We start from the raw sequence: 27,928 nt of genomic DNA on the forward strand, positions 1-27,928 counted from the left end.
GACCATGTTAACAATAAAAAAGGAAATAAAAAGCCACAAAGTGAAATGTTTTGTTCTCACTAGCTGCTCAAACACATTTTTTCTTTACATTTATTATTAGAAAAACGGTTAGCTCTCATCACAGCTTCCACTCTGTGAGCAATTTCACTCAGTCAGGAACTTTTGGAAGCAAGAATGACTTTTCCACTGGATGCCAAAAATCACAATTTGGAACTGCATTGTGGGAGATGTAGGCATCAGTTGTAATACAACAAATAAAATCTCTGCTTATGCCCCGTATTCACAATGAATTTGATCAAGCTATAGTGTTGTGATGCTGCAGCTACTAAATCAACCCCCCACTAGACACTGATTTGTTTGTTTGCTTATTTTATAGTTATTTCTATGCCAACAGGAAGTCATTTGCTCAAGCATCATTAAATCTTTAACACAAGAAAAGGCAAATCAAAATGCTTTTTGCAAGGATTCACATTTTCTTTTCTACATTTCCCATCATTTATCTGCTGTTCATTAATAGAAAACTAAAATCATTTTTTGGAGACACCCCATAAGAATTGGTAGCAATGTGTTGCATTAATTTAACAATCAGCATTTAATAAAATTTATTGAAATTAAGTATTGGGGATAAATTTGGTTTACAAATTTAGCAGCTTAAGTCAGGTTAAATGAGTCAATGTTGCACTTTAAAGGTGTTCTCCGTGATAAGAAGGCAGGATTTTAGGCCTGAGGGTTAGTTAGGGTGGTGCAATATCTACAAAATTTGCTCAATTTCAGATGGTAGCACAGTTTAGATACGGAAATAAATCTCTCTTTTCTGTATATTCTGACATGGAGTAATACCACAATGACAGAATGAGTCTGCAGATGCTGCATGGGCCTTGAAGGTTTATGTAATGCATGGCTGCTTGCTACATAGTCACAGCTCCACAGCTACCTCATCTTGCTTGTCAGCGCTCACACATCTGTCGTTGCATCAGTATTTGTGTGTGTGTGTGTTAATGCATGTCATTGTGGTAAGTGTGTTAAGCCGTGAGACCATTTTCTATGATGGTGACCAATGGACACGACGGCAATGAAGTGTGTTCCCACAAAACAATCTCCTGCACGCGTGTGAAAACATCAGTTTATAAATGAGTGTGTGAGTGGTTATGCTGTGTGCCAAGGGGGCTCTTGACCTCTCATTTAAGGTTCGAATGTTTCTGATCAGCCCCAGACTCAATTTACAGAGCCAGAGAGATGAAAAGGGTTTTCTTGTGCTGCAGAGTGAAAAATTGAGTCCATGTCACAAACTAATCAAATTGGGCCAAAGGTGAATGGGAGAAGAGGAAACTGCACATATGCATAGACACACACACAAACATGGATGACGAGTATTCAGGCCATCTTAGAAAGTTGCTGACACACACAGAAGATGTGGACTGAGCAGATGGCTGCAGAGCTAAAGTCTGCAAGGGTCTGTGTGACAAAATCACATTAGCATGGCTCTATGTCAAGCTAACATTAGCATAAAAACCTCCAGGGAAATAAAAAAACACACAACCCATTCGTGAAGAACGTGCTGCAGCGGGACGGATATGCTTATTGCATCCGTTGTGGTAAAACCAGGAAGACTTTGCTGGGATATTTGGTTGACTGAAAAATGTCACTGATGACAGCTAGAAGGCATCCTTCCAGCCGGTGAAACACACTGTGGTGACATGCTTTACAATGCTAGGCCACTTTTCATCTCTTCATGGAGTTATTGCTTTGACACCCCAGGTTCTGCTAACCACAGAGGCTATTAAATAAGAAGGTGGAGGGCTGGTGTTGGAGTCTGAATAAGTAAAAAGGGCTTTCCTTTTCCCAGCTACACTCTGCCTGAACCTGCTCCTTTTCTCCAACTTTTGATACCAGTCCATTGTTGGGTCTGTGTCACCGACAGCAGATGGGGGTTGGCCCCAAACTCTTTGATCAGGTGTTCGCTGGTAGCCACTGCACCATGTCATCCAACCTCCCTCTTCTCCATGTTTGAGCGCTAGGAGGAGGAGGTTTTGGTTTTGGATTGAACGTCTTTCTTGCCATTCTGGAGCACTGGCGAGTCACTGGAGGTTTTGGGTGTTTTCCTGGGTGGACTCTGTTCAGCAACATCATGCAGGGAGGGCTCCCTGTACATGGCCACTGGAAGGGAAGTAAAAGGACAGAGAGTTAAATGACCTATTATGTGAAATCAGGAGACTTTCTGCATGATTCATAAGAATGTGTCTTCACTGATAATGATGCTTCAGCTCCAGATGTTTAAAGTCTGCGTTTCATTCAGTTCACTTGCATTTCAGTCAGCCATTCTGTTATATATATTTTAATACTACACTGCTATTTAAATTAAGCATTTTTTAAACTTTGAACTGTTATGTTTAATCATTTCTCTCCCAGCTAATTTATTATTTTGTTTTTAGACCACAACTTTACTTTGGCAAAGTTGTCAGTCTTGTTTCCAAAAGCAACTGATAGCTGTTTGTGAAAAAAAAAAAAAAAAAAAAAAAGTAAGATACAATATAAATGCTATTGCTGCTAAGCACTTGAAAGATGTCATTTAGGGTACTGATTTTCCACTTGTTGCTACCACATGTGCTTGCAGGTTGTTTTGCTGCTTTCAAGTGGCTACAAATTTATTAACACAGCTTTATGATTGTTATCTAGTAAAATATGTCCTCTGTTAGCTGTTAGCTGTGCCTACTGCTGTTGTCTCATAGTAAACATGGTTTACTTCTCAAGTAAAACATCTTTATAAATTGATATTATACTCTGAAAAGAGTATTTGGACTGTATTGATCTAAAGCACTTTTTTTTATTGGTAACTTTTGTTTGATTCAATTAACTTGAAATAAAGGGCATTTAAAACCAGCTTAATTGAATCGAGTCCATTTGGGGTTGAAAAGTGTTTATCCAAGTTCATTTATGAAGTTACTTCAACTAGTCAGATGGATTCAAAACATTTATTAATAATTTTGCTAATACCCAGGGGCATAGCATGAAATTCTGGGCCCTATGTACTGTACAAAGCATCTTGGTGGGACTTGATCAATAGATCTCACACATACTTTTTCCATGGTATAAGACAGAGATAACAAATATGATCTTAGTTTAACCTCTAAATGGCAAAGTAGCTTCTGTGGCCATATTCTGGTTCATCTGGCAGATGCTCTTCTGCATTGATCAGCCTCTCACTATCTTCCTGTTTCTCCTCTTTTCTCCCCTCAACCTCCTCACTATGTTCAGAGCAACCTTCACTTACCCTTTCATTACTAGCATCTTCTATATCTTATTCTCTGCCACAAGGAGGACAGACCCCACACAAGCTAGGTAGAATCAGTTCAGAATCATTGCAGCTTCATTTGCATCAGCTTGATTGTAACTTGAAGAACTTTGCTGCCTACTTGTCTCACATCCCCAGTGCTGTCATATGGACATGATGATGAACCTGCTGCTACTGAGGACCATTTGGTTCATGATGTTAAGTTTTGTTAATACTGATAGACTGCAATGTTACAGTGGAACTGAAAGGTATATGTGACTGCTATGTAATAAACCTTTTTCTTGCCTACACCAACAAACACAAGTCATGTTTTGAATTGCACCTCCTGTCTGACTGTAAACTTTTTCTTCTCTGTATCTTATAACATGCAGACTAGGCTGCTTTCGTAATCATGTCACTTCCTTATTTTCTAGCTAATGCACTGAATGACGCATTTCAGTAATAATTATAAGACAGCCCTTTATCAAGGTCAGATTTTTTTAATATGGTAATAAATCTGAATCAAATGCACCAACACTAGGGGTTATAATCAGACTCTGTCTTATTATCATTCATTGTGGCCTTAAAATTGAAAAAATCTCCTCCTTTGCTTTATTTGATTAATTTGACAATTATAGTATCAAATGTTATCAACATTACAGATTTTGGGGTCTGGTGCATTCAGTTTTTCAGACAATGTGATGACAGTGGCATCTCCACTTACAAGGAATCCACTGATACCAAATATATCATGACCGAACAATGGAGATAGATTAAAATATCTAATTTTTAAATTGCAAGGGCCATGTAAGTCAAATGATTTGTGGTAATAACTTTGATCAATTTCTGACAGTAATTTATCTGGGTTGTTAAATGAATCCTAACATGATGCTCTGACTCAGACACATGCTGATGATATGAGCTCAAACTGGATGTTAGTTCAGGTGCTGCTCAGCTAAGAAATGAATAAGAAGCTGATGCCCCTCACTTTATTTTCTTACCCACTGTTTTTTCTCTCCCTTTTCTGGTATCCAGACTTTACTTTCTTTGAAGAAATACAAGACGTTCACCTCTGGCTGTCTGGTTTCACTCTGTGTTGACTAAACAATTTTGCACCATTTTAGGGCCCTCAAAGAACACCCGTCATTATTGTTAATACAGAATTAATTCCCTTCTTCATTCAACCAGACTGGCTTTCTTTCATTATGACAAATCACAAAGAAAGCCCCCTCCTTCAATCCAACGCCACTGCAAACACCACAAAGTTTTACTGAGCAGGAATTTAAAATTTTGTAATTACTACCTTATAAAATTGAGTTAGGTGGTTTCCTAAAACCCTGTTTTCACCAAAGGGCGCAGGGCCGGGTGGGGCAGGACACGTTTTTTTGCATTTCCACATGCAACGAATGGGAAGGGTACCCTCATCAGACTCGTCCCGTCCTACTTTTTTAGGACCCTTCCGTTGGGGTACCAATCTAATTGATCCGACAAAAAAGCGGGGAGTTTGACACACTGCAATCCACTGATTGGTGGAAAAAAGGCATTTCCTGTACGACCTGACATAAAAACAAAATAGGAGCAGCTCCTCGTTTAGAGCAAAAGATTTTCTTTTGTTGTTGATTAAATATCTGTTTAAAATGACTTTATGAAGCATTGCCAAGAAGAAAGGAAACAAACTTCTCTTTCTTTGTTTCTGAGTGGTGTTTTGGTTATACTTTAAGGGAGGTTTTGCACTGCAATGGCATCATGTTATTACGTAGCTGAGGCATCTATCACTATCCGGCTGTCAGGTAAGGTTACGGTTGACTGTGGAAATGCAACGATATTACAGTTTACAAAACATATCCACACCCTAACCATCCGGTCCTGACCCACACCCGTTGGTGGAAACAAGGCTAAACTGATTTATGTTTAAATTTAGACAATGTTGATGGAAAGTTTTGTTCTGTTTGAATGTTAAAGTTGGCATCATGAGTATAAAGGACAATACTAGAAGTGACATCCATCATCTATAAAGCTGGTGTTTGCATATTTCCAGCAGCAAAAATCAATATATATAAAGTGAAAATGTACAACTGAAATACTTACTATCCATGCTAAATTCTTAAGTAAAATATGAATACCATATTTAATTGCAGCTTAATTCATTTAGACAAACTTTAATCTTTTAAATAGATTTCCCATGAAATTCAGAATCAGATTTAAAACAAACTCAAAGATTTGAGTAAGTCTGACTTAAAGTTGAACAAACTTAATAAATGAACTTGGAAAAACTTAATTCAATCACTTGTTACTAACAGAATCAGTTCTTTAGTAACAAATTAGACATTCCCTCTTTTGACTGGGAGAAGAATTACAGAATGCTGAGAAAAAATTATGTTGGATAAGGGTATATTAGATAATAATAATAATAATAATAACATAACAATAAAAGTATCATAAACTTTGCTGCCAGTGCACCAGAGCAAATCGTGGAATTGTCCTTCCTTTCTGCATAGATATGTTTATTGGTTCTACCTTCGATAAGTTTGGGCAGGAAGTGAGCAGCACCCTTGGTCTTCTTGACCCGGTTTCCCTTCATGACTTGCCCGTCCCGGTTGATGCCGATGTACCAGGCTCGCCCCGACTGGGTCTGTCTGTATAGGATGGATGAGTAGGTGACGTAGTAGTTCTCAAACACACACTCCTTGAACTTACACTCTGGTGTGAAGTGTTCCTGCAAGACACACACACACATGAATCAGGTCACAAGAGAAGAATAACACATTTAGAGTGTGTGCCATTTTTTATCTGGTCTATTATTTATATATTTACTCTCCACTGGCTCAGGTGGGAATGGGAGGAAATGGGCTCCACATTTCATCATGACAGGGTTACAGGAGCATCTGTGGCTGCATCGACATAGTGCAAACACCCACACACACTTAGATAAACTCAGTCCTGCATGTACACATGGACAAAGCGGTTTTTGAACCAGGATGCCATAATTCAGTCAGTTCGGTTTACCTGTAACAAACAACAATCAACCCGGATCCTTCACCCCTTTCATAGTTTAATGACCCCGCCATTGGCCTTCAGCTCACACACATGCACAGACACACTTTGCTCTGCATTAGATAATACGTCAACAGCTGGACATCCCCGCCCTCCCCGCCATCGCCTCTCTTTCTGGTTTCAGCTTGCACATATTCCTTCTCTGCCTCATATTCTGCCTCTCCTTCTCCACTTCATTCCCTCCATTCCTCCGTCATTTGGTAACCTTGTGGAGGAACAAACCAATTTGCAGGATTGATTTGAAGCCTTGATGTGACGGGTGAGCAGAAAAGACCTGAATAAGGAGTTTGCTCTCCCTCCATCTCTCATACTCTTTTCCCCCTCATCTCACTCCTCTTTGACTTGTAGCACTGTTCTGTATCTTTCTGCCCCTCTGTTCATCGCCTGGCCTCAACACCTGCTTGTATCCACTGTACTCCACATAAACAAGGTAATTAGATTGACTGTATTGCCTGTTCTTTAATTACACATCCATTCACTTAGGCAGCCATTTATTTCCTCACCACCCATTACCTTGGCTCTATTAGCGCAGAGTGAAATCTAAAGGTCTGCAGCGTCTCTAAAGGTGTAATCAGATTGCTATCATTAAGTGTGTTTGCACTGCAGCGTGACACACTCCATCTTTGCTGCTCTGAGTGTGTATGTGGAGGCAGCTTTAACAGATTAAAACCTGCTTTGTAATGCCTGATCACCATCCCACACCCCCTCCAGATGGGCATGCTCAAGTTCATTAATCGATTTAGTCCGAGGTTTAAACTGAATATGAATAATGTGGTCAGTGTCTGTGTGTGGAAATAAGTGCGATAGTGTGTTATGTCTTAACCAGTCCACGACTAACCTTGTGCAAAGCAATGCTTTCTGGTTAGTTACTACAACCATGGAACCACCATCAGGAAGCAAGAACTAAATACATTAGGTGGCAGCTAATTCTCTGTGGATTAAACAAGCGAATTATTAGTTTTTATCTTTTCTTTTTCCTTAATTCACATGCTGAATCAAGTTGTAAGGGCAGAACCTTGGTGGAGGGAAACTGCCTGTATCTACATAGATCAGGACAATTCTTGTTTTCTCTAAGGCTTGTTTTCTAATAATGTTACAGTTGAGACTATTTAGAGAATTAAAATCATTAAAAATGTTTTCCTTTTATTCCAGACTTCAGTTTGTCCTAAATTAAACACAGAAACAAGCCACAGAAAGCTGCCTTTTTGCAGACAACATGTGGTAACTTACAACTGGATCTCATCAGCCCACATCAGCTCTTTTAAAATTCCTATGAAGCAGTCAGCATGGTGCTATCTGCTTTTGCATTTCTAAATGTACAGAAAAAAACAGAAAGCTACAATTCCTGTGTTCTGATCAGACCTTCCTCTATCAGTTTTGATTAAACACAAAATTCAAAAATCACATTTCATTGGATGCAAAAGTAGTATATTCCCAAACTGCAGAAGAACATTTTAATTAGTTTTACATTAAATTGAACAACTAAAGTAAATTTTTGGTCATTAATATAAGTTTTTAGTAGTAGTAGAATGTTGTAACATACCTGACGTGTTACAACAGCGTTGCTGACGTGTTATCAGTTGTTTTTCAGAGGTGTGACACCTGGGATTCCCTACTCCAGAGACCACCACATGGCAGGGGGCGTGGCCATCCCAGCAGCTCTTATAGGTTTGCTCGGATGGTCACACCTCTGGAAAACAGCTGATAACATGTCAGAAATGTGTCAGTTCTGAGGAAGGTTGCAGGTGGCAGTCAAACATGTCAGGTATAACAACACCCTACTGTATCACTGTAGAAGAAGAAGAAAAAAAATCTTATATCATTGAGAAGACAAAATTAAAATCTTTGTTATCTTAGTTACTTTTTTGTCATCGTTGAACTGGTGTTTGGTCACGACATTTAAACCACCAGCAGGAAAGAGAGCGAGACTTTTTATCTCAATTATTTTCCAACAACTTCAAACATTTTTTGAACCAGTCATTATTGGATTTCAGAGCATCCATCATAGAGAAGCCAACAAAAGACCTGACAACCCACAGGGACCAAAGGCTCTATCCCAGATGTTGAGGACACTCCAGGGGCCAGTTTTACAGTAAGAAGCAGGATTTGTGGCTTAGCAGGTAACTTCAGGTTCAGCTCTGGATTTTGGTATTATAAAGCTAGTTCACTTCGTACCAGTGCTCATCACCATGGAAATCTATACATCAAGTATGCATCATGTCACGCTGGCAAAACTGATGTCTATACATTCATATTCATATCCATATATTTTTTATTTATAAAATAATTCAAATGACTACAGCTATTTAGCTTTTTAGAGCCTGGATGAAAATGATCTTCGACATTTGCGATCCTCTTTCTGATTTAGCTTTTAACTGGTGCAAAGAGGTTTCACTGACAGAAAACGACTAAACTTCTTCAGATAATTAGCATGAGATGCATTCTTCAAATAACAGAGTATAAATCTTATCATGCTTATTGACATGGAAGGGATTAATTAGCTTATTAATTTGCACATTCACTCTGTCAGCTGTTGACAACAACAATGCTGAAACCGGCTTTCATCTTTACGTTTCCCCCTTTGTCTCCTTTAAATTAGATCACCTTTCCCTCTCGCTTGAACTGCAGCAGCGGCGTTTTTCCCTAATCGGCTAGAAATATGCTAATGTGATTGGTTGTCCTATTTTACAGAAAACCTGGGTATGTTACTGATCTCCATTATTACTGCCAGGATTATTTAAACCAAATCAACCACAGAAAGTCTGAATATGTCAAACTTACTTTGTTTTTCAGGCCTCAACAAACATTCAGATGCACTTTGTTTAATGAAAGACAGATTATATGCAGACAGCTGGCTATTTTATTTCACTTTCAGGTGCTGGTTAACAGCATGTTCTCCAAAATTTTAACTAATGAATATTACTACAACTACTGCTAGATCAGTGTCTTGTGAAACTAGATAGTGTGTAGTATTGTGCTTTGAGTTTCAGTACTGGCTGTGGAAATCACACACACCTCACTGCAGCCTCTCACATTGGCTGATTCTCATTTGTATAAAATGATTCTTGGCCTAGTTCTGTTAAATCTCTGTACCTACATGTCTGGAAACCAGACTCACTATGGCCTTTACTCTCATCCTGGTCTACAGATGGTAGTCCTGCGAGTGAGAAGAGAACTTGGGGATAAAGGTTATAAACATGCTGCTTCTTGCACTTTGAATACAAACTGATTAGAAATTAACAAGAGTTTAAGCTGATTTCAAGAGCTTGAGAGGAAACCTCGCTTGATCAGTGTGACTATTTTTAAAATTCTGTGCATTATTCAACCCACACTGTATTTCATTAATGTTGTCTGCAACCTTTGTTTTACTTGTCATTTTACTTGCTGTGTCTAATAGTTGTTGTCTGTTTATTTTGGGATATGTTATAAACTTGTCTTTTTATTCGTCTTTCTTTAAAAATGATATTTCTGATCTCAATAAGGATTAATCTGGTTAATTAAAGGAGAATTTAAAATGAAAAAAATAAATGGGAACAGGTGTGTTAGTGAAACCCTGAAGACATTAATGTTTCCATCATGGCTAAATGAACCAGAGCTTGTATATATCTACTTTATATTTAACTTTTAGTTACTACTTATTTGGCCGTATCGTCACTAAAATTGACTTTGTACTTTAACTTTTCTCCATATTTATCTGACAACTGTTACAGCTTCAAGCAAAACTTCACACTCATTCGGAGAAAATGAAAATTCTTTTTAAGGAGATTTTTTCTTTGGATATTTTGCTATGCATTATTTTAAAGTAGCTTTACCTGAACTTTGACAAAAATTCTCACAGCAACTCTACCATTAACATACCTTTATTGCGTTTCTCTCTTTACAAAAACCTGCAAAACCACATGTCTCTCTGGGCAAATATGACCCCTCTTTATAAATCCCATTAAACTGCAAGCTGGTGTCTTCTTAACAGCCTTTCAACCCCATCAGGATGTCAAGTCCACTCAAAGTCCTGATGATTCAGACGGAAGTTTAAGGGCAGGCTCTTTCCTTGTCTGTCATCTTATCTAAGTGTCTGCAGTGCTGACGGAAAATAAACAAGGTGTCTACGAGCTTAAATTTGGCACAGACAAGAAGATGCTGTGACAATGCTCCTGAGAGCCTTTGTTTAAATCAAATGGGGGTTAAAGTGAGAAGACCTCCGGCCCAGTAAACATGAGATTAGATGAGACAGGCATGGGCGAAAATAAAATGTGTGCTGCTTTACAAGAATAATCAGTTTATGGATTCCCCCTGTACACTTCATGTTTCATGTAATTTGAGGTAAAGTTAAAATTACTTACAGACGGGCAACCGCAGGTTAAGCCTGTGTAACTCAGGATTACCACACAGCAGAAAACATACAGATTAAAGTGCATTCAGAGGCAGACTCAGCTCCAGGAGGCACAGTTTGTTAATTTAACCCCCTTGTGTGTTTGCAACTCTTAATTATATCCAAATTTTTTCATTATTATACATTTTTGAAAGTCTAAAATGAATTAATAATGTTTAAAAGATATATTAGGTTGGGATAATTGAGAATTAAATGGTAGCTTTTTGCCTTACTTCATGCAATTAATTGCAAACACACACTCAAGCTGCCAACAGTAATGCTGCTTTATGGGATAAAACATTATTAAGCAGTCGTTTATGGAGACAAATTATTCTCAGTGCAGATACACCAGGGACAGATGCACATCTGTCTGCACAGATTACTCTGAACAGACTTCAGGCGGATTTCTGACTCATCTTTTCCTCTTTGTCAAAAGCTGTGGAAAAGTCATCCTTCCTCACACCGCTTTGTCCAAAGCAACAAACTCCAGCCTCCATTTAATAAAAACTGAAAAATATCTCTTAACTTAGTCCAATAATCACCTTCTTTCCTGTATCCTCAAAGACTGTCTAGACATCATTAACACCAGTGCAGTTCCTCATGTGCTCAGCAGGTGCTGCTCCGAACACAGTCCTGGAGCTCCTGCTGCTGCTCGTCTTGATGCTCCAAAATTAACGGGTGTCTACTTGCCACTCCATAACTCTCAGCTCTCCCCAGGAGGAATTCTTTCAGCATGCTAAAAACCACTCGAGTCAGAGAAAAGCCACGACACAACACAGCATTTCTCTCTCTGGGCTGTTTTTTAAGCAAAGAGCAGAAATAAGTTAAAATATCTCATCAGAAATGAAGCAATAATGCCAGATATTACAGACTTGCACAAATCCAGGAAACCTAAATAGCATCAGAAACACTTTTCTGGGTGATTCTGAAAAGATTTGAATTACTTTATTATCTTTCATTCATCCTCGACCAACATTTAGTGCTTTTTAGTGTGGAACAGACTAACACATTAAGCTTGAATTTGTGTTGCAGACAGTTAAGTGGAGAGGATTGCATGTGCATGTGTGTGAGAGGGTGTGTACGCCCACTCATGCGTGTCTGCTGTTGTGACAGAGAGACATGACGGATCCCTCTTACATCAGTGGGAGGCCACCCGGCACCAGATGACATGCATACGGATGTGCGCACACACACATACGCACAACACTGATGGTGACGGATGGACCGGCTCCTTCCCTCATCACTCAATCCCACAGACAGAGCGCAGAGAAACAGGGGAAGTGGCACGTGGAAAAGAGACAAGATGAAACAAGAGGAGGAGAAAGAGAAATGAAAAAGGGAAATCAAAATGACATGAGAGATGAGAGAAAGAAAAATAGAGAAAGTATTGTTTAAAAGGCATGACACGCAGCCTCATCTTGTTTTCTGACTCCTACAGACTCCTACTGTTAACCAACAAGCATCGCATGCAATCACCCGAGTGATTGACTCCATGTACAATTTTCAGTTAAAAGTCAATAGGCAGTAGGATAGAAAAAAAAACTGAATTAGGTTTTGATCAAAAGTGCGACACAGCAACTGGGCATGAAGAAAATGAAATGACTTACAAGTTGCAATCAGGCAACCACAGGTTAATCCAGAGGAATGAAGTCATAGACACTTATTGAACATGTCCCAGAGGACATGTGCTTGCTCAAGTTTGCGTTTGTACTCTACATTACTGCTGAGGTACATATGTTTCTACAGCTTTCAGTGAATGATGTTTATGGTTTTGTATGTCAGCGGTTGCAGTCGATCAATACTGGCTTTCATGTGAGAGCTGTAACTGCATCGAGTGGGATTTTAGGAGCCAACAGCACCATTTATGATAAGTACAAAAAATAAGACATTTAGGCTGAAAGTAGTAGAAAATAGGATTTTGAAACACACAAGCAAGCTTTGAGTCAAGCTCTAGGTCACATGCTTGAATCTTCTTCAAATTTCTTGCAAATTTACATCTTTAAATAAAGTAAATGATTTTCTTATTTGCGAGTTTTTAACAAACTCACATTTCTAATCCGAGCCCATCAAGCATCCTTGGATGTTTGACTTCTGTGATACAATGAAGTTTTTCAAGCTTCACAGAAGAAACACTCTCAGCTTCATTAGGAACTAAAGGTCATTGCGTTGTCATTCACACACAGGTGACGTTTACCTGACTGTAGCTTTCTTCAGGCAGTAAGGAAAAGCACCCAGTACATGGAAAGTTTAGAGACTGTCCTGATAAATACAGCAGTGTAGGTGGATTGTGAAAGCTGCGATGATGACCAATAGTTATGCTTTGAAAATATGCAATTTCTAGAGGCTGTGAGAGTGGCAATCTAGAAAATACGGCTACCAAATATGCATTAAACATTGTGAAAGTGGAATCAAATCAAGCCACAGCCACAGTCTTTTCTCCTAACTCTAGCCAGCCTTTGGTGCCCAAGCTGAATCCCAAAGATTCAAGTCAAAACAGGTCCTTCAGTCGAAACATCTGTGCAGGTAATTTGTGTCATACCCCAAAAAAGACCCATAACAATGTGTTAATGTGTTGCCCCTACACACAGCAGGAGAAAAATATGGGGCACATGATCATTTCCAGATAAGGGCAGATTTAAGTGTTTAATTTAACAGCCCACATCAGAAGACAAGAATGCGTGTGTGTGTGTGTGTGTGTGTGTGTGTGTGTGTGTGTGTGTGTGTGTGTGTGTGTGTGTGTGTGTGTTTGGGGGTGGGGGGATGGGGGGGTGGCATTAATTATATGGTTTAATATTTTCAGAGCTGTGTTCTTTAGTCACTTCCTGGTTGGGCTTGTTGGTAATAACATTACTTAGTTTAGATTAGAAAAAGGTCATAATTACCACTCACACTATGGCTGATTCGGTAAAGAAACGCAAGAAGGAGATGAGGAAAAGAAAGTGAGAAAGTGACAAGGAATGAGATAACACTGGGCTACTATTACTGCTTGGAGAGAGCTTGGAGAAGAGACAGGTACCAAGACAGATGCTGAATGAGATTTTGTTAAAAGGTGCAAAAGTTCAGTAGTGCAGCCTTAAAAAATAGTAAAAGAGACGAGATGAAAATAACAATCTTCAATACAGTTAATTCCAAATATTATTATTTACTGCTGAGTGGTGGAAGCTACTATCTCATTGTAAAAAGGGTACATCACCAGAACTGACATTAATACCAATGAGCCTTTTATGAATACAGTCCTGTGGTATCTGGATCAATAGTAGCTTCAGTTTCAGATTTGACAAGTGAAGAGAGACCTTTTTAGCAGAGATATGTTTTCACAAACAGGATTTTTTTTTTAAATTGGTTGATATCAGAAATTTATTCAGTGTACCACTACAGGAAAGAGAAATGCTACCAGTGGTATGAGTAACACAGTTTGACACTTATGGTCTCATTAGTATGGGTGGACAGCTTCAATCAAAATAATCTAGCAAGAGGAATTAAACAAACCATAAAATAGATCTAAGTAACATAACGTAAAATTAAGGACAATCAGCCTTTATGACTATTTAGCTTGGAAGGATTAATGAATATTCTGGATCAATGTAATACGAACATACAATAAATACTCTGTTAATGAAGGCTTTTCTCTTTCAGAATTCATTTCCAGACTTTTTTCCATTAAGAATTGAAATATTTATGTTTTTTCTCAAAGAAAAAAAAGTTAAATTTGATCAAATTTGCTGTTTGCTGCACAGAACTAAAAGCAATGTGTCATGCATGAGGTTATAAGACTAAATTTGGCTTTACGACTTCAAGTGTGTCAATCGACTGTCAGCTTACATCTTCAGTCTCATTTCTCCATCCTGTCCCTACTGTCCCTTCACTTCACAGTCCAATAAAACACATCATGTCATAAAAAAATATCCTGCGGAAACAAAAGCTTAAGTGAATGGCCGGGTTATTAAAGTATATTGGACTGATCATGAACTGGAAGCTGTTTTCTGTCGCCTAAAGAGTGCCTGCCTTAGAGGATGTTCCTGCTTTATTACTTATTCTCTAACTGAACCCCATGTTGGATAAGTGCTTAATAAAGTAGAGATTGAAAGTTTTAATCAAAACAGATGAAGCCATGGGATTCAAACTGAGGCCAAACCAGCTAGAGGAATAAAATGGGATCATATTTGTCCCTGCAGTGAATGATGCACATTTCTCCACATATGCAGCTTGTGTCCAGAGGATAACAATCAGCTCCAAAAGCACACAGAGCAAGGTTAGCTTTACAAAGCTTGTTTACCAGCAAAGCTGATTATTATCTGAGAAAATGAGCAGAAAAACAAACTTAATTGAAGACAAACAGCTGAGGAAGCATCACAGGAGCCTGCAAAACAATTCTCTAAAGATAGGCGTAATTATCATTATTAATTAAACCATGGAGAAAAGCAGCCCTGCTGGTATTCTCATTCTCATCAGCTATTCCTTCAAATTGTGTCTTCAAACCTTTATTCAACATTTAGAAACAACTTCCTTCCTAGTGAGCTCTGTTTTCTGTGGCTCGTTTGTTTAAAAGCAGCAACATCTACTACCTTTACCTGAAAAATAACCTCTGGCATTCAAAGCACTTTTGTCAAACTCCATGACAGCTGCAGCAAAGAGTCTGCTTCAATTTCAAAAGCAACATTTTTCTGGTTGACTTGTGTTACGTCTGTGCACGCAGCTGTTAGGACTTGTTCACAGACAAAACCATGCTTCACCCTGAAAAAAGGGACGTGTCATCTTCACTGTAGCTGTGTGTGAGATGACTTCATTACTGATAGTGCACTGGAATAACAGCCAAGTTCACAGTGGAGTTAAGTAGATATTCTACAGTGTCCTACTGTCTAAATCTGCTGAAATTTAAAATTTGAGGATGAACTTCACTAGAAGCAGAAATAGTATATGCCTCCTAATGTCTCTTTGAATGTTTTCCTAGAAATAACAATCTTTATTTTAACACCACAGCGAATAGGTAATATACGGGGGAATACATATCAAATAAAAATAAAAAGTAATAATAATAAAAGTAACAATAATTTTTATTTTGTATGCATTTGCATTCTCATGGCTGCCTTGTCTTTCCTGTATTTCTCTGGCATGTCGATCATGCACATACTTAATACTGTTAAGTAAATGTAAAGGGAAATGTCCAAAATCTGTGATTTTACTCAATAAATATCAGCTATAGAGAGAGAGAGAGAGAGAGAGAGAGAGAGAGAGAGAGAGAGAGAGAGAGAGAGAGAGAGAGAGAGCAATCTAGAAAAAAAATCATGTTTGAAGAAGAAGCTTTGAAGAGAAGTGAAAGCTCCAGAAGGAGAATCAGATTCTGAAAGTGTAAGAAATTTTACACATTAGACCTAAAAATGAGCAAAATGACAAATTTCCCCTTTAAAAACAGCTGTTTGTGAATGCTTTGACAGGAAAAAGAAGTCAAACCACCGGCCCTTTCCTGCTTTCTCCTGTCTGATTTCCACCTTTTAGCCTCTCTGCTCTTATGAAACCTCATGAGTGTCTTTGAGCTTCTGACCAACAGAGAGGAGGAAGAATTTTTTCAGTGCTTCAGGCAGAAAGGTGTCGTCGTCAGTGCCAACAATCTGGCATTTACAGGGACGTCATGAGGAGCGCTGGAGCTCGACCAGGCCTGATGGGCTCTCACAATATCCAGACAGCACACACACACAAATCAAGCAGTCACACACACACACATGTTCACAGAAGGCAAACATTGTCTATGACACAAATATAAACATGCGTTCCTGATATCTCACTGAACAACAGGAATAATACACTAGATGTGTGCATAACACACACACACACAGACATACACAGACAAATTAGTAGATATAAGCACACACACATATGAGTGTAATGAGAACAGCTGGAGAGGCTGCAGACGAGTGCACAAGGGGGAAGAAGCAGAGAGGGAGGGTAGGAGGGATGTCCTCTGCTTCTCACCTTGACTGCCAGACCCTCGCTGTGCGATTGGGGATTTTCCAAAAAGAGCCAAAGATAACCCACCATACCTCTACACTGTTTTTATTTTATATCTCTCTGTATTTGTCTTTTGTCTTCTTCTCTTCATCTCTATATTCTCCCCATCTTCTTCAGTGCTTAATATTTTTCATCATTTCCCTCCTCAAGGCTACATGTGTCTTGCTGCTATGCTGCTATATCATGGAAGGAAGGTGTGTCTCTGCTGGGTCTGGGTCTGAATGATGAGGGTGGTGGTGGTGAGTGGGGTGTGTGTATGTGTGTGCATGTGGGGGGGGGGGGGGGGGGGGGGGGATAGGTCGATCAGAGTGCTAAAGAGAAGGAGAAAGACACATGCAGAGGAAGGAGGGCAGAGGAAAGGAAACTACAGTGCTGACTCAAAGAAAAAGAGACAAGACCGTTCTGATGCGATGGGTGGGTGAGGAAGGTCAGTGGAAAGGAGCTGGGGGTCTGACTGTGTGCAAGAACATGTGTTTGTGTGTGTGTGTGCTTGTGTGTGTGTGTGTGTGTGTGTGTGTGTGTGTGCAAACAACTCGGCCATCAGGTCATTCTGTAAAAAGACATTGTTGAGAGAATTGCCAGTTTGCCACCTGTCAGGTGCATCTGCTTGTGCATGAAAGGGTACATGGATATGTATATGTGCGTGTGTGTGTGTGTGTGTGTGTGTGTGTGTGTGTGTGTGTGTGTGTGTGTGTTAAGGAACGAACCCGTACACACATACAGTATGTCCCACGGTTCATTTTCAAATGGTTGTAGGCAGTTTAGAAGCCAAAAAAGATACATAACTTACTGCTGTATTAATGTTTGCATTACTTTAGTATAATCTTACTAATGACAACTAACTTGGATTTGAACAGGAATAACTATTTGATTATTCATCATTTCATCAGACCTGAATTTATGTCTGGTAATTGTTTGTAATGATGGACTGGTGACTTGTCCGGGTGTAACCTGCCTCTCACATGCTAATTGCTGGAATAAACTCCAACTTCCCTGCAACCCTGAATAGGACTAAGCAGTAAATAAATGAATGAATTAATGACTGAATGAATTATTTATGATTAGGTTGATCAGGCCACTTGGAGGCAGCAAAAACATGCAAATTTCAAAACAATGACATATAAATGCCTCTAAAGGTCTTAGGGTTCTTTTTAAAGATGGCACATCTCTAGTATGAATGAATGAGAAAATATCCTTCTGTTCCTCCACTAAAAACAGGTTTTGTCTAGTTTTTTGTTTCTCCTTTTACATTATGATGCTACTACATTTTAATACAAAGAAAACATTTAAATTAAAGTTATTTAAAGCTGTTTTTGATCACATGTGGTGCTTTTGTGTTGTCCGATGGCATTTTTTTCTCCTTAAAATTAAACATATTTGGACACAATTTTTATAAACCATTAAAGTTCAAGATTCATTTCTGTTTTCTTTGTTCTTAAGTATTTATATCCAAAATGGGGGGAAAGGAGAGGCGTCTACTTGTATGGCTTTCGGTATAAAATGGGATGGAAAGCTACTGAACTACTACTGAAGACAACAACAGAAGGATCATATCCAATTCAATAATCTCATCGAAAATATGCAGAAAATATCCAAAATGAAAGTCCACTACAAGGAGCAAACCATTTGAAAAACCAAGACATGACAGTATAATATTTGGCCAAAAGTGAATAAAATAAAATAAAAATCTTCAAAGCCAGAAAAGGTTGTGCAGCAGCATTTTCTGCTCATAAACTAACCTGAACAGACCTTCTAACCATCCTGCCAGTGTCATGGCATGGTCATTGGACATTGACTTAAAACAGCTTTATATTTAGGCTCAGATTCAACTAAATGAAATAAAAATGTCTGGATGGTGCTCAACAGAACAAATGTACAATGACTTAATACATACTCTGAAAGAAGCTGAGGATAAATAAGTGGGATATTCAACAATAAAAGAGCTGCTTTTACTAAGCATTTGAAACGAAAGGCAAAAAGTTCTACTAACAAGCAACAGTATAGGCCTGGAAAAGCGTCTTAATTTTAACTTAAGCTGCACTGATGCACATAATTGATGTTAGACACAGTTATGGCAATACAGTAGACCATGCTAGACGCATTAAGGAGTAGCAAGTAGGAAACACAATATGAAATGCATCTACTAGTTTAATTAAGCATAAACGATGAACATAAAGAAATACTGTCATGTGAGAAAATAACCTTAATGTCACTACAATGATAGAAAACTTCTATATGGGATTTTGATCTGTGGCACTCTCCAAGGTGCTGATCCTGCAGCACGAGGGAGTTACAGAGCCAACCATGTGTTTGGCCTGGAAATCACCCATTTCCTAATTCATATGCAGTAAAAAACTCCATTACTCTGTTTCCCCCCTCACCTCCCATAAGGTTAATGACATCTTTCAGCTCAATGTTTTCATTTTAAAGCTTACAGTTCACTGTTTAGGCACACTTTTACTGGTCTCAAAACACTGATTATGGGCGATGCAAGAGACAACTGAGCATGGTGGAGCAGTTAACAACTTGAGAACCAAATAAATACCCCAGGTAGCAACTAATTGAGTTAAACACACACACACACATCAATATATATATACATACATATATATATATATATATATATATATATATTCTTTTTTTTTTTTTACTTGTCCTGTTCAGCATTGTAGCAAACAGAATAATGGTCTGGCTGTGGTGTGCCGAACAAATTTGCTTTGCCAAGTGGAGCTTTGAGGGTATAAGGCTCCTCTTGATAATCTCATTTCTAAAATGTCTTTATATATTAGAAATATATTGCTTTATCTTATTTATTTGGTATTGTGGAATTTATGTAAACTTTCTGGACCTGACTGGAGGGGACAGAAAAAAAAGTGTGGGATGGTGAGATGGTGAAATCTTTCATGTACTATTTAACAGTTTCTGAGGATTTCCAAACTCAATGACTTCCAGATACAGACGGACAAAATGGTGGTGGCCAACCAACCGGACATAGTAATCATGGATAAGCAGGAAAGGACAGTAGGAGTGATTCATGTAGCCATCCCCAACAATAGAAATATCAGGAAAAAGGAACACGAGAAACTGGAGAAATACCAAGGACTCATGGAAGAACTGGAGAAAGCCTGGAAGGTAAAAGCAACAGTAGAACCAGTGGTCATTGGAACACTGGGGGCCATGTCCCCCACACAAATAAAAACTAAGCTAATGTTTATTAGGATCAACAAGCACCTGAGTTTACAGCTTTAAGGTTTAACAGCTGTAAACTATATATAGTACAAAACAAGGGTTGTCATTGGAATACAGGCTGTAAGGATAAAATTAATGGATCCTACTGATCATTCAAACCATCATGCATTTAATAACTTAACACCTGAAATCAGAAAATAAAAAAAAATACAAAAAAAAAATGTTATTTTCCCCTTTTCTTTAAAGATGTAATTCATGCATCCTTCTCACTGCATGAATCTGTTGACCTACTCTTAACAAAAGCTCTTCAGGAATATCAAGTGAACTGAATAACTTGAAGAGGCCACGCTCCCCTCCTCACACCTCCTCTCAGCCAGTCTCCACAGAGAAAGGAACTGCTCGCTGTTATAGAACACAGTGAGATGATGGATGTGGTAACTCCCTTTATCACCAAAGACCATCCATCCCAATTAACTGGCTTTGTGAGACAAGGAAGCAACATGCCACTGCATGAAACTTAGAAAGAAAAGTCTACTCATAGGAATTAACTCACAATGAAAAGCTTGTGCACTTGAACCTTTTCAACCCAATTATGTTTGGCATCCTATAAATTATCATCTAAAATGTATCTACACACACACCTGTCTTTTTGTGTGTATATGACCCTCTGTGCTTGTGCATGTTTATAGACTTTTAGCACCCCCCCCCCCAACTCACTGGGACAGCTCTTAAAAGACTGCAAGGATATTGTGTTGCCTCACGATAAAGCTGCAGCATTTTGCAAACGAATGAAATCTTGTCCCTCCTCTCTCCAATGCCCTATATCTTCCTTTATCTTTTACCTTCCTTCCATGTCAACCCCCATCCTTTCTCTAACTCTCCTCTTTGAATGTTAAGCTCCTCTCCTGAGTGGCTGAGGAGTAGAGGCATTCCCTATTTAGTGCCTGGCACCTCCATCCATCTCAAAAGAAGTTCCCAGTAGAAAACTTAGACGAGGACTCAAAGAGAGAACATGCAGGGGAGGGGCAGTTACAAACAGAGGACTCCAGCACTGGTTAACTAAGACAGAAGTGACACCAACTTTTTCCCAAAGAAATAAGCGAAGTAAAACTTTGTATAACAATTTATTCATGTCAGTATCTCAGACACAATAGAAGCTACTTTCTGAGTTAATAAGATGTACAAGGGCCTTTTATAACTTTTACTTTCTGTTTGTTTGGTTAAGTTTACGCAAACTTTGATTTATTTTGAATTGGGCACCGGAAATACTCAGTTACATTTCGGGAAAGATAATATTTTTAGGGTCCAGTTTTACTTAAAGACAATGAAACCTGATTTGATTTGATTAGATTATTCAACCTTTGCAACAGAATGGTGGTGCTATCCCCTGCTTCTGCAGGATTCATCACCATGGCAACCTCTTTGGCATGATGTGGCAGATGTGGAGTGACCTTAACTACCTTTTGTACAATCTGGCTAGCTGAGAGAGGTGTTGCTTTCAGTGAAACTAGCATATATTGCAACGTTAAGAAGCTGTACTTAGTTAACATACAGTTTGCTGATCCTGTAAGTGGCGCTGTAACGCTGCCGCAGAAATGCACCAAAAACATAGAGTAAGACATAGAGCGTGCACATAAACATGTGGGATATAAACCAGCCCCTAACCCTAAAAACCATATCACGCTCTGTGGCTCCAGAAAACAAACCCCACAACGTAATCCGCCATTGTTGTAGCTTCGACAGAGTGTTCGCATCCAAGTTGTGGGAGAGGTCATTGGTTCAAGAAAAAAGTGTGTAAACACGGAAATAGAATGGTGAGGTTTAGAAGTTACACTTTTACCCATTCGTACTCAAGCAAGGCTATTCTTTATAAAAGCACTTTGTACAGTATACTTTTTTAAAAAATTCCATTAGTCATAATTATATCTTTCATTATGGGCCAAAAGACATCTGAATGTGAGAATACATCTAGTGTCTTCTCTAATTTCTTATGTTCTTATTTTTTTTTTTTTTTATTGGCCGAATAAACCCCAACAACTTAAAAACATTACAGTCCAGTCTCAAAAGAAAATATATAATGAGCATGTTCCACATCTACAAAATGCAGCAGTCACAGTTCACGGTTGTAAATTGAGAGTTGTAAAGTATCCAGAGACTTGGGTTTGTAACATAACCAAATCCTAACCATGTATTTTCAAATATCTAAACTTGACCAAGTGTCTGAATCCTCACTCTAACCATATGTTTTTATCTACTGCATGTGGTAAAAAAGCAGAAAGGAGTACGCTAGCATTGCTATATTATGGTTAAACTACCCCAAGTAATATTTAATCTGAAAATGTTTTCTTAACAAGCAAACTTTTTTTCTTTTTTTTTTTTTTTTTTTTTTTACCTTTTTTGTCTTTTTAACACTGAAGGTTTATTTTGATCAGAACCTCATGATCTCCTTATGGACATGTTTGTTTTCTGTGCTTTAAATTGTGCTGTAACTTGGCCTTATGGAAGGACAAAATCATCATCCAAAAAAAAAAAGAAAAAAAAAAACATTAGCCATAATGTATCATGCTAGGTTTTGCTGGCTAATGGTGACCCACTTTTTTCATCCATGGGAACACTTGAGCACACATAGTATACTATTGCATGTTTGTGTCCCCCCAAAATTCAGGGAAAGAGGCAAAGTATGGCCTCTGTTGATGGGTTTAAGTCTCAGTTTCTCAGCCTTTTGAAAGTGGGACTGTGTTCATTTATCCCTAGTGAGCATCCACAATGTCATCTAAGTAAAGTTTTACTTTGCCCAACTTTCCCCTGTTAACTGCAGAAAGTTTGGCCACAGCCGGTCCCGGGTATCGGAGTCCGGCCCAATTATGTCTGCCTGCCTCTGTCAGATTGTTTATACCTGGCTGCACATGTGTGTTTGTGGGGCTGTGGAGGGTGGATAAATTGCACAAGGGAACATTCACATGAGTGTATGTGTGTTAGTGAACACACTTTTTGCCGTGCATGTGGCTTAGACTGCATAACCATGCCGACCCCCCCTCAACCCCTATTCACACATCACTCCTCCCTCCCTACTGCCATCTCTCTACCCGGGAGGCTTTTCCAGAGCACACAGCTAATAAAGTGGGCCTGGTCCATGGCTGAGCACTATTTTTATCAGAAAGCAATTTTCAGGTGGTGCCCACAGGTAAGCAGGTCCCAGCCGCCTCAGACAATGGAGCCTTCACAAGGAGTTTCCCCCCCTCCCATTAACCTCTGCTGAGTTACTCCCACATGCCATGATTCAAAACGAGCACTGCCCAGCTTCTGCATGGAACTGCATGCTCCTGAGCTTAATCCTTACGTTAGTATAAAACCACAACATAAACCTTAATTATCCTCATTTACCAGCAGGAAAATAACATCAAACTACTCATTTAGTTTTAAATCTTTCTCAGTATACATGATTTAGCATGGAAAGGAAGTCAGATGAGATGGAAAAAAAGACCCAAAGTATGGAAGAAAATATATTTGAGGTGACCAGATAAATACAGTAAAGGTGACAGTGACAAGAGGATGATGTAGAGGAAGTTTTATTGGTGGGGATGTGTAACGACCAATAGATACAGAAAGCCCATCTGGCTGCTTTCCTCATACACCTGGACTGTTTAACTCCGGTATGAAAAAAATTCACTCCAGACCAACTTATTTTTTTCTTTTTTTTTTTTTAATAGGCAGATTTAGGTCACTTAGTGGGATTATTGGGGTTTTACTGGGGAAAGTTAAAACTTTTGTCAAGTGTATAACAGATGCATTCAAAACAGCTCTGACTCAAAAGCTATGTGAATTATAAAGCACACATAGCCAGCTTCTTCAGATTATTAGTAGGGTCTGTGATGTGTTTAAATGTTTAATGTTCTTTTCTTGTTGAATTTTAATACTAATTTGTCCTTTACATGTTCTTTATTTTGTGTTTCTTTAGGTTTTATTTCTTATGTTTGTATGCTTTACATCTGTTTTGTGTTTAACTAATTCCCCCACTTTTGTTTTTTCTGTCGTCCACACCTAGTTGGGAAAACTCAATACTCACTCTGTCTATAAACTCCCCAGTTTGTATTGTTTTCTGCCAAATCCTTGTCGCTACTCAATATTTATCCTTGCCACGTTCTGTACGCTGTACTTTTAGGTTGTTTTCACGCTAGACTCATTACGATGGGAGACTTGGTTCAGTTGGGGTTTCTAACATTCAGCTGGTTCAAGTTTGCTTTCACACTGCATTTAGTCAAAATAATCAAACCTTTTAAAAAACATATTCCCTCCTTGGATGGACCAGAGTTTGCTTTTTTGATGTGCATCAGAGTTTGGTTGCACATTCAAACTTCCCTGAAAGAACCAGAGTTCCTGAGCATATAAACTAGTGCTTAATGAAGATTGACTGGCATGAGTTCATCCTAATTATTTTGACCTTCCAGTAATTGTAAACCATTTCAGCTCTTTTTTTTAATGTTCTAGAATAAACATTTCTTTCTCGCCTTCTTGCTTCTCACTTGTTTGCTTATGTCTCGCCAACTTTCAGATCTTTAAAATCCTTTAGTTTCTCTATTTAGGTGTCTACCAACTACCAAGAGAGATTGGGCTTTGTGGTTCTTCATTTTTAAGAAATAACTATCAGCTATAAGCTGACTACCAGCAATCTCCAAGCAGTAAAGAAGACATATATTTGTAACATTTAAACCAAAACAAGGAGCTGAAAGCTGCTAAAATGCATTTCAGGGTTTGAGGGCATCTTCAGATGTGGTAGCAACTCAGAATTCACTATTATGGGCAATCTTTCATATTGTAAATGTTTAAGACAAAGCTTTAGCTCTTCATTGACTTCAACCAGTAATTTTTTTTTTTTTTTTATTATGGTTTATTTACTCAGGTCTAAAATCTTTCTAGCAGCTGAGTGTACAGTTGTTCTTATGCTTAATTAGCATGCTAATCTCATCGTTATCTGCCAAGTATGTGAATTGCTGGATGTTGCCCTTCAATTAAAATTCACCTGCAACAGCTGTTCGTTTATTGAGACCATGGCAGTTTAGGCAGCATTAACATGGATTACATCAACTTAAAGTTTTGATTAATTTAGATCTTGATTAATTCCACACTAGAATTAAATGTCACGTAGAGGACTGAGCACTAACATATTTAGAACCTGTAACATTTTAAAAATGTTTTGTTTGTTGCTATTTTAAGATATGTAAATATGATAAAAAAAGAATATATATATATATATATATATATATATATATATATATATATATATATATATATATATGAGCTCAGAAAGTGTTAAACATAGAAACCAAAGGACCCCTGGCCAAAATAAAGGGGCCAAGCATCTAAAGAGGACAGGGGAGCACAGACTAGAAAGGTACAGCACAAAATGAGGACAAAAACTGCAGAAAAGGAACAGATCAAGAGAGAAATTCTGAATAAAAAGAGGTTAAGAGGATGACAAAAAAAACAAGAGAAAAGAAAAGCAGTGATGGTGCAGTGAAAAGGGGGGAAGGAAAAAAAGACAAGCCACATGAGATGTCAAGAAACACAAATGACCAGACAGGGAGCATGACAGACTGACAGGCGAGTAAAAGCTGTACAAGTGAGACTGGATGGGGTGGGATGGAGGGCATAAAGACGGAAGGAGAGGGGGAAGAAAGATGGGCACAGCGGCGGTTGTAGCTCCCAGAGGAGACGTTATGTTCGCTCGGAGTCTGGTTCTGTCAGGTCATCCTTCTCGTCCTCCCTCTTTCCCAAGTATACTCCAATCTTTCCATCTTCTTTTCTCTTAAGACTGTGACAATGACCAGCCCTGTTTGTTAAGACTGGTGCTAACACCTAGCCTGTCACACAGATCTAACTGCTCTGCCACCAGTTTTATTCTCATGGAGTTTGAGCAGCCCTGGGCCTGAATATCAGAGATTAACATACGTGTAGTTTGTATACAGGCCAAGAAGTCTCACTGCATGTATGACAATATCAAAATATTACATTATTAACTTTCTTTTATGAAGTCAAAGCTTTTGCATTAAGCAGTGAGTCATTGTTTTAGTTAAAAAGAGAAACCCAATTTTCCACCTGTGCATTTTTATGTAAAACAACAACAATAGGAACAACAAAGAAAATATTATGACTCACTTTGCTTTTCATCTATGTCATTAAATCAAGAAGCTCATTTGAGGACAAAAGGACATCTACCCCATCATTCCTCTCCTGTTTATCTTAAGCACAACAACGTCCATATCTACCCCCCCATTTAAAAAAAAAAAAAGATTACTTTTGGGTAAAGTAAAAATGTAACATTAATTGTGTAAGATGACATATTTCTCTTTCCTCCCTTTTCTCTCTTTGACCATTAAAGCGGCACCGAAGTACTATTTGACTGATGTTTAAATATCTCTCATGGCTGCCTTCCTCCTCTTTGGAGTAAGTACATCAACATTTAAGAGAGAAAAATTCCACTTCAGAAAAGTAATTCATATAAAATTCTATTTTTTTTTCCTTGCTTTGAAGCTGCTTTCACTGGTGCATGACTGTTTGTGGTTGTTTGTAAAATTCTGGTTCAACAAAACCAATGAGTGGAATTGGGGATTGATTGTACAATAGGTTCTCAATTATTCATGATTTGTGTTTGCAAGAGAAACACCCCAGCCCCCACCACAAGTGGATGAATCAGAGCCACGATTTCCTGTATTTTAAAGGGAAAGTTAAACTAAAGTGAAACTATTTTGGGACAATATGAGACTTAGGGTGCATTATCACCAGGATAGTCTGAGGGACTCAGCTGGACAGGTTTGCTTTCACACTGCCCTTTACTCAAGCAGACCAAACATCTTGACTCACTGATAGACCAGGACAGAAAACAGCTCATTATCTCAAATCAACAATGGAGTAACACTGAATTTATGCAGTCTCAGGGTTTCTGATTTACTTTGATATTCAAACCATATACCGTTTTCACAAAGGCTTCCCAAAATGAGCCCACCCTCACAACGCATTTGGGCCTGCCAGGCCTGACCGGCATCCTCCCCCACCATCTCAGTTAACTCACCATCAGGCGGTGATCAGTTGCCAGCTCCTCCCCTCTCTTCACCTGAGTGTCCAAGACATGGGGCTGCAATTCTGCAGACAGGACTACATAACTGATCACTGGACTGCGGCCTAGTGTGTCCTGGTGCCATGTGCACATATGAACACCTTTATGCCTGAACATGGTGTTTGTCACAGACAATACATGATAAGCACAGAGGTCCAATAAATGAACACCACTCTAGTTCAGATCAAGGAGCCCTCAACTGCTCAACCTCGCGCACCAGCTCAGCCTCCTTCCCCACCAGAGGTGATATTCCACATCCCAAGAACTAGCTTCTGCAGCCAAGGATTGGTTACCACCTTTGGCCACTGCCCCATGACCCGTCCCAATGGTGGTGGGCCCATTGGATGGGGGACCATATCACCCTTTCAGGCTAAGCCTGACTGGGCCCCATGTACCTAGGCCTAGGCCTGACCACAAGGTACTAGTCTCCATGCCCCACCTCCAGGCCTGGCTCCAGAAGGGGGCCCCAGGGGGCAAGAGAAACTTGGCAACATTACTGTTTTTCTTCTTGGGGTTTTGCTGAGCTGCACTCTGTCTGGTCCTTTACCTAACGACCTGTTTGTCATGGGTGATCCTATCAGGCGCATGAAGCCTGCAACAACATAGCTCCTAGGATCATTGGGACACCCAAACCCCTCCATCACACTAAGGTGGCAGCCTTTCGCCTCCCTGGGCCAAGTAAAATAACCCGGTAATCACTATAGCAAAAGAAAAAAAAAATAAAATAATAAAAAAATCTTAATGTCCACCAAGATGGAGCTCTTTGACCTGGTCAAGTGATTAAACACATGATACGTTTCCGTTCGCTGAAGTATGACGGAAAGGGTGCTTGTGCAATGGGGATAGTGATTGTGTTAGTGATTTTATACAGTTGTATTAAAATGTATTATGAGAAAAATGCTTTGGCAACCTTGTGATGTCATAG

At 38.9% G+C, this 27,928-nt stretch overlaps 1 protein-coding gene across 1 annotated transcript in view; it reads right to left on the minus strand.

Annotated features, from left to right (window-relative positions):
* Positions 1-2,014: 2,014 nt before the first annotated feature.
* The window catches only part of fgf11a (fibroblast growth factor 11a), a 105,967-nt gene continuing 80,053 nt past the window's right edge, over positions 2,015-27,928 (minus strand). The window contains exons 4-5 of the mRNA XM_041984412.1: positions 5,789-5,987; positions 2,015-2,157 (exon numbers count right to left, since the gene is read on the minus strand). Coding sequence (XP_041840346.1) covers positions 2,015-2,157; positions 5,789-5,987 — 342 coding nt within the window. The remainder of the gene's footprint in view (positions 2,158-5,788; positions 5,988-27,928) is intronic.

Source organism: Melanotaenia boesemani, chromosome 5 (genome assembly GCF_017639745.1).
Source record: "Melanotaenia boesemani isolate fMelBoe1 chromosome 5, fMelBoe1.pri, whole genome shotgun sequence".
Lineage (NCBI taxonomy): Eukaryota > Metazoa > Chordata > Actinopteri > Atheriniformes > Melanotaeniidae > Melanotaenia > Melanotaenia boesemani.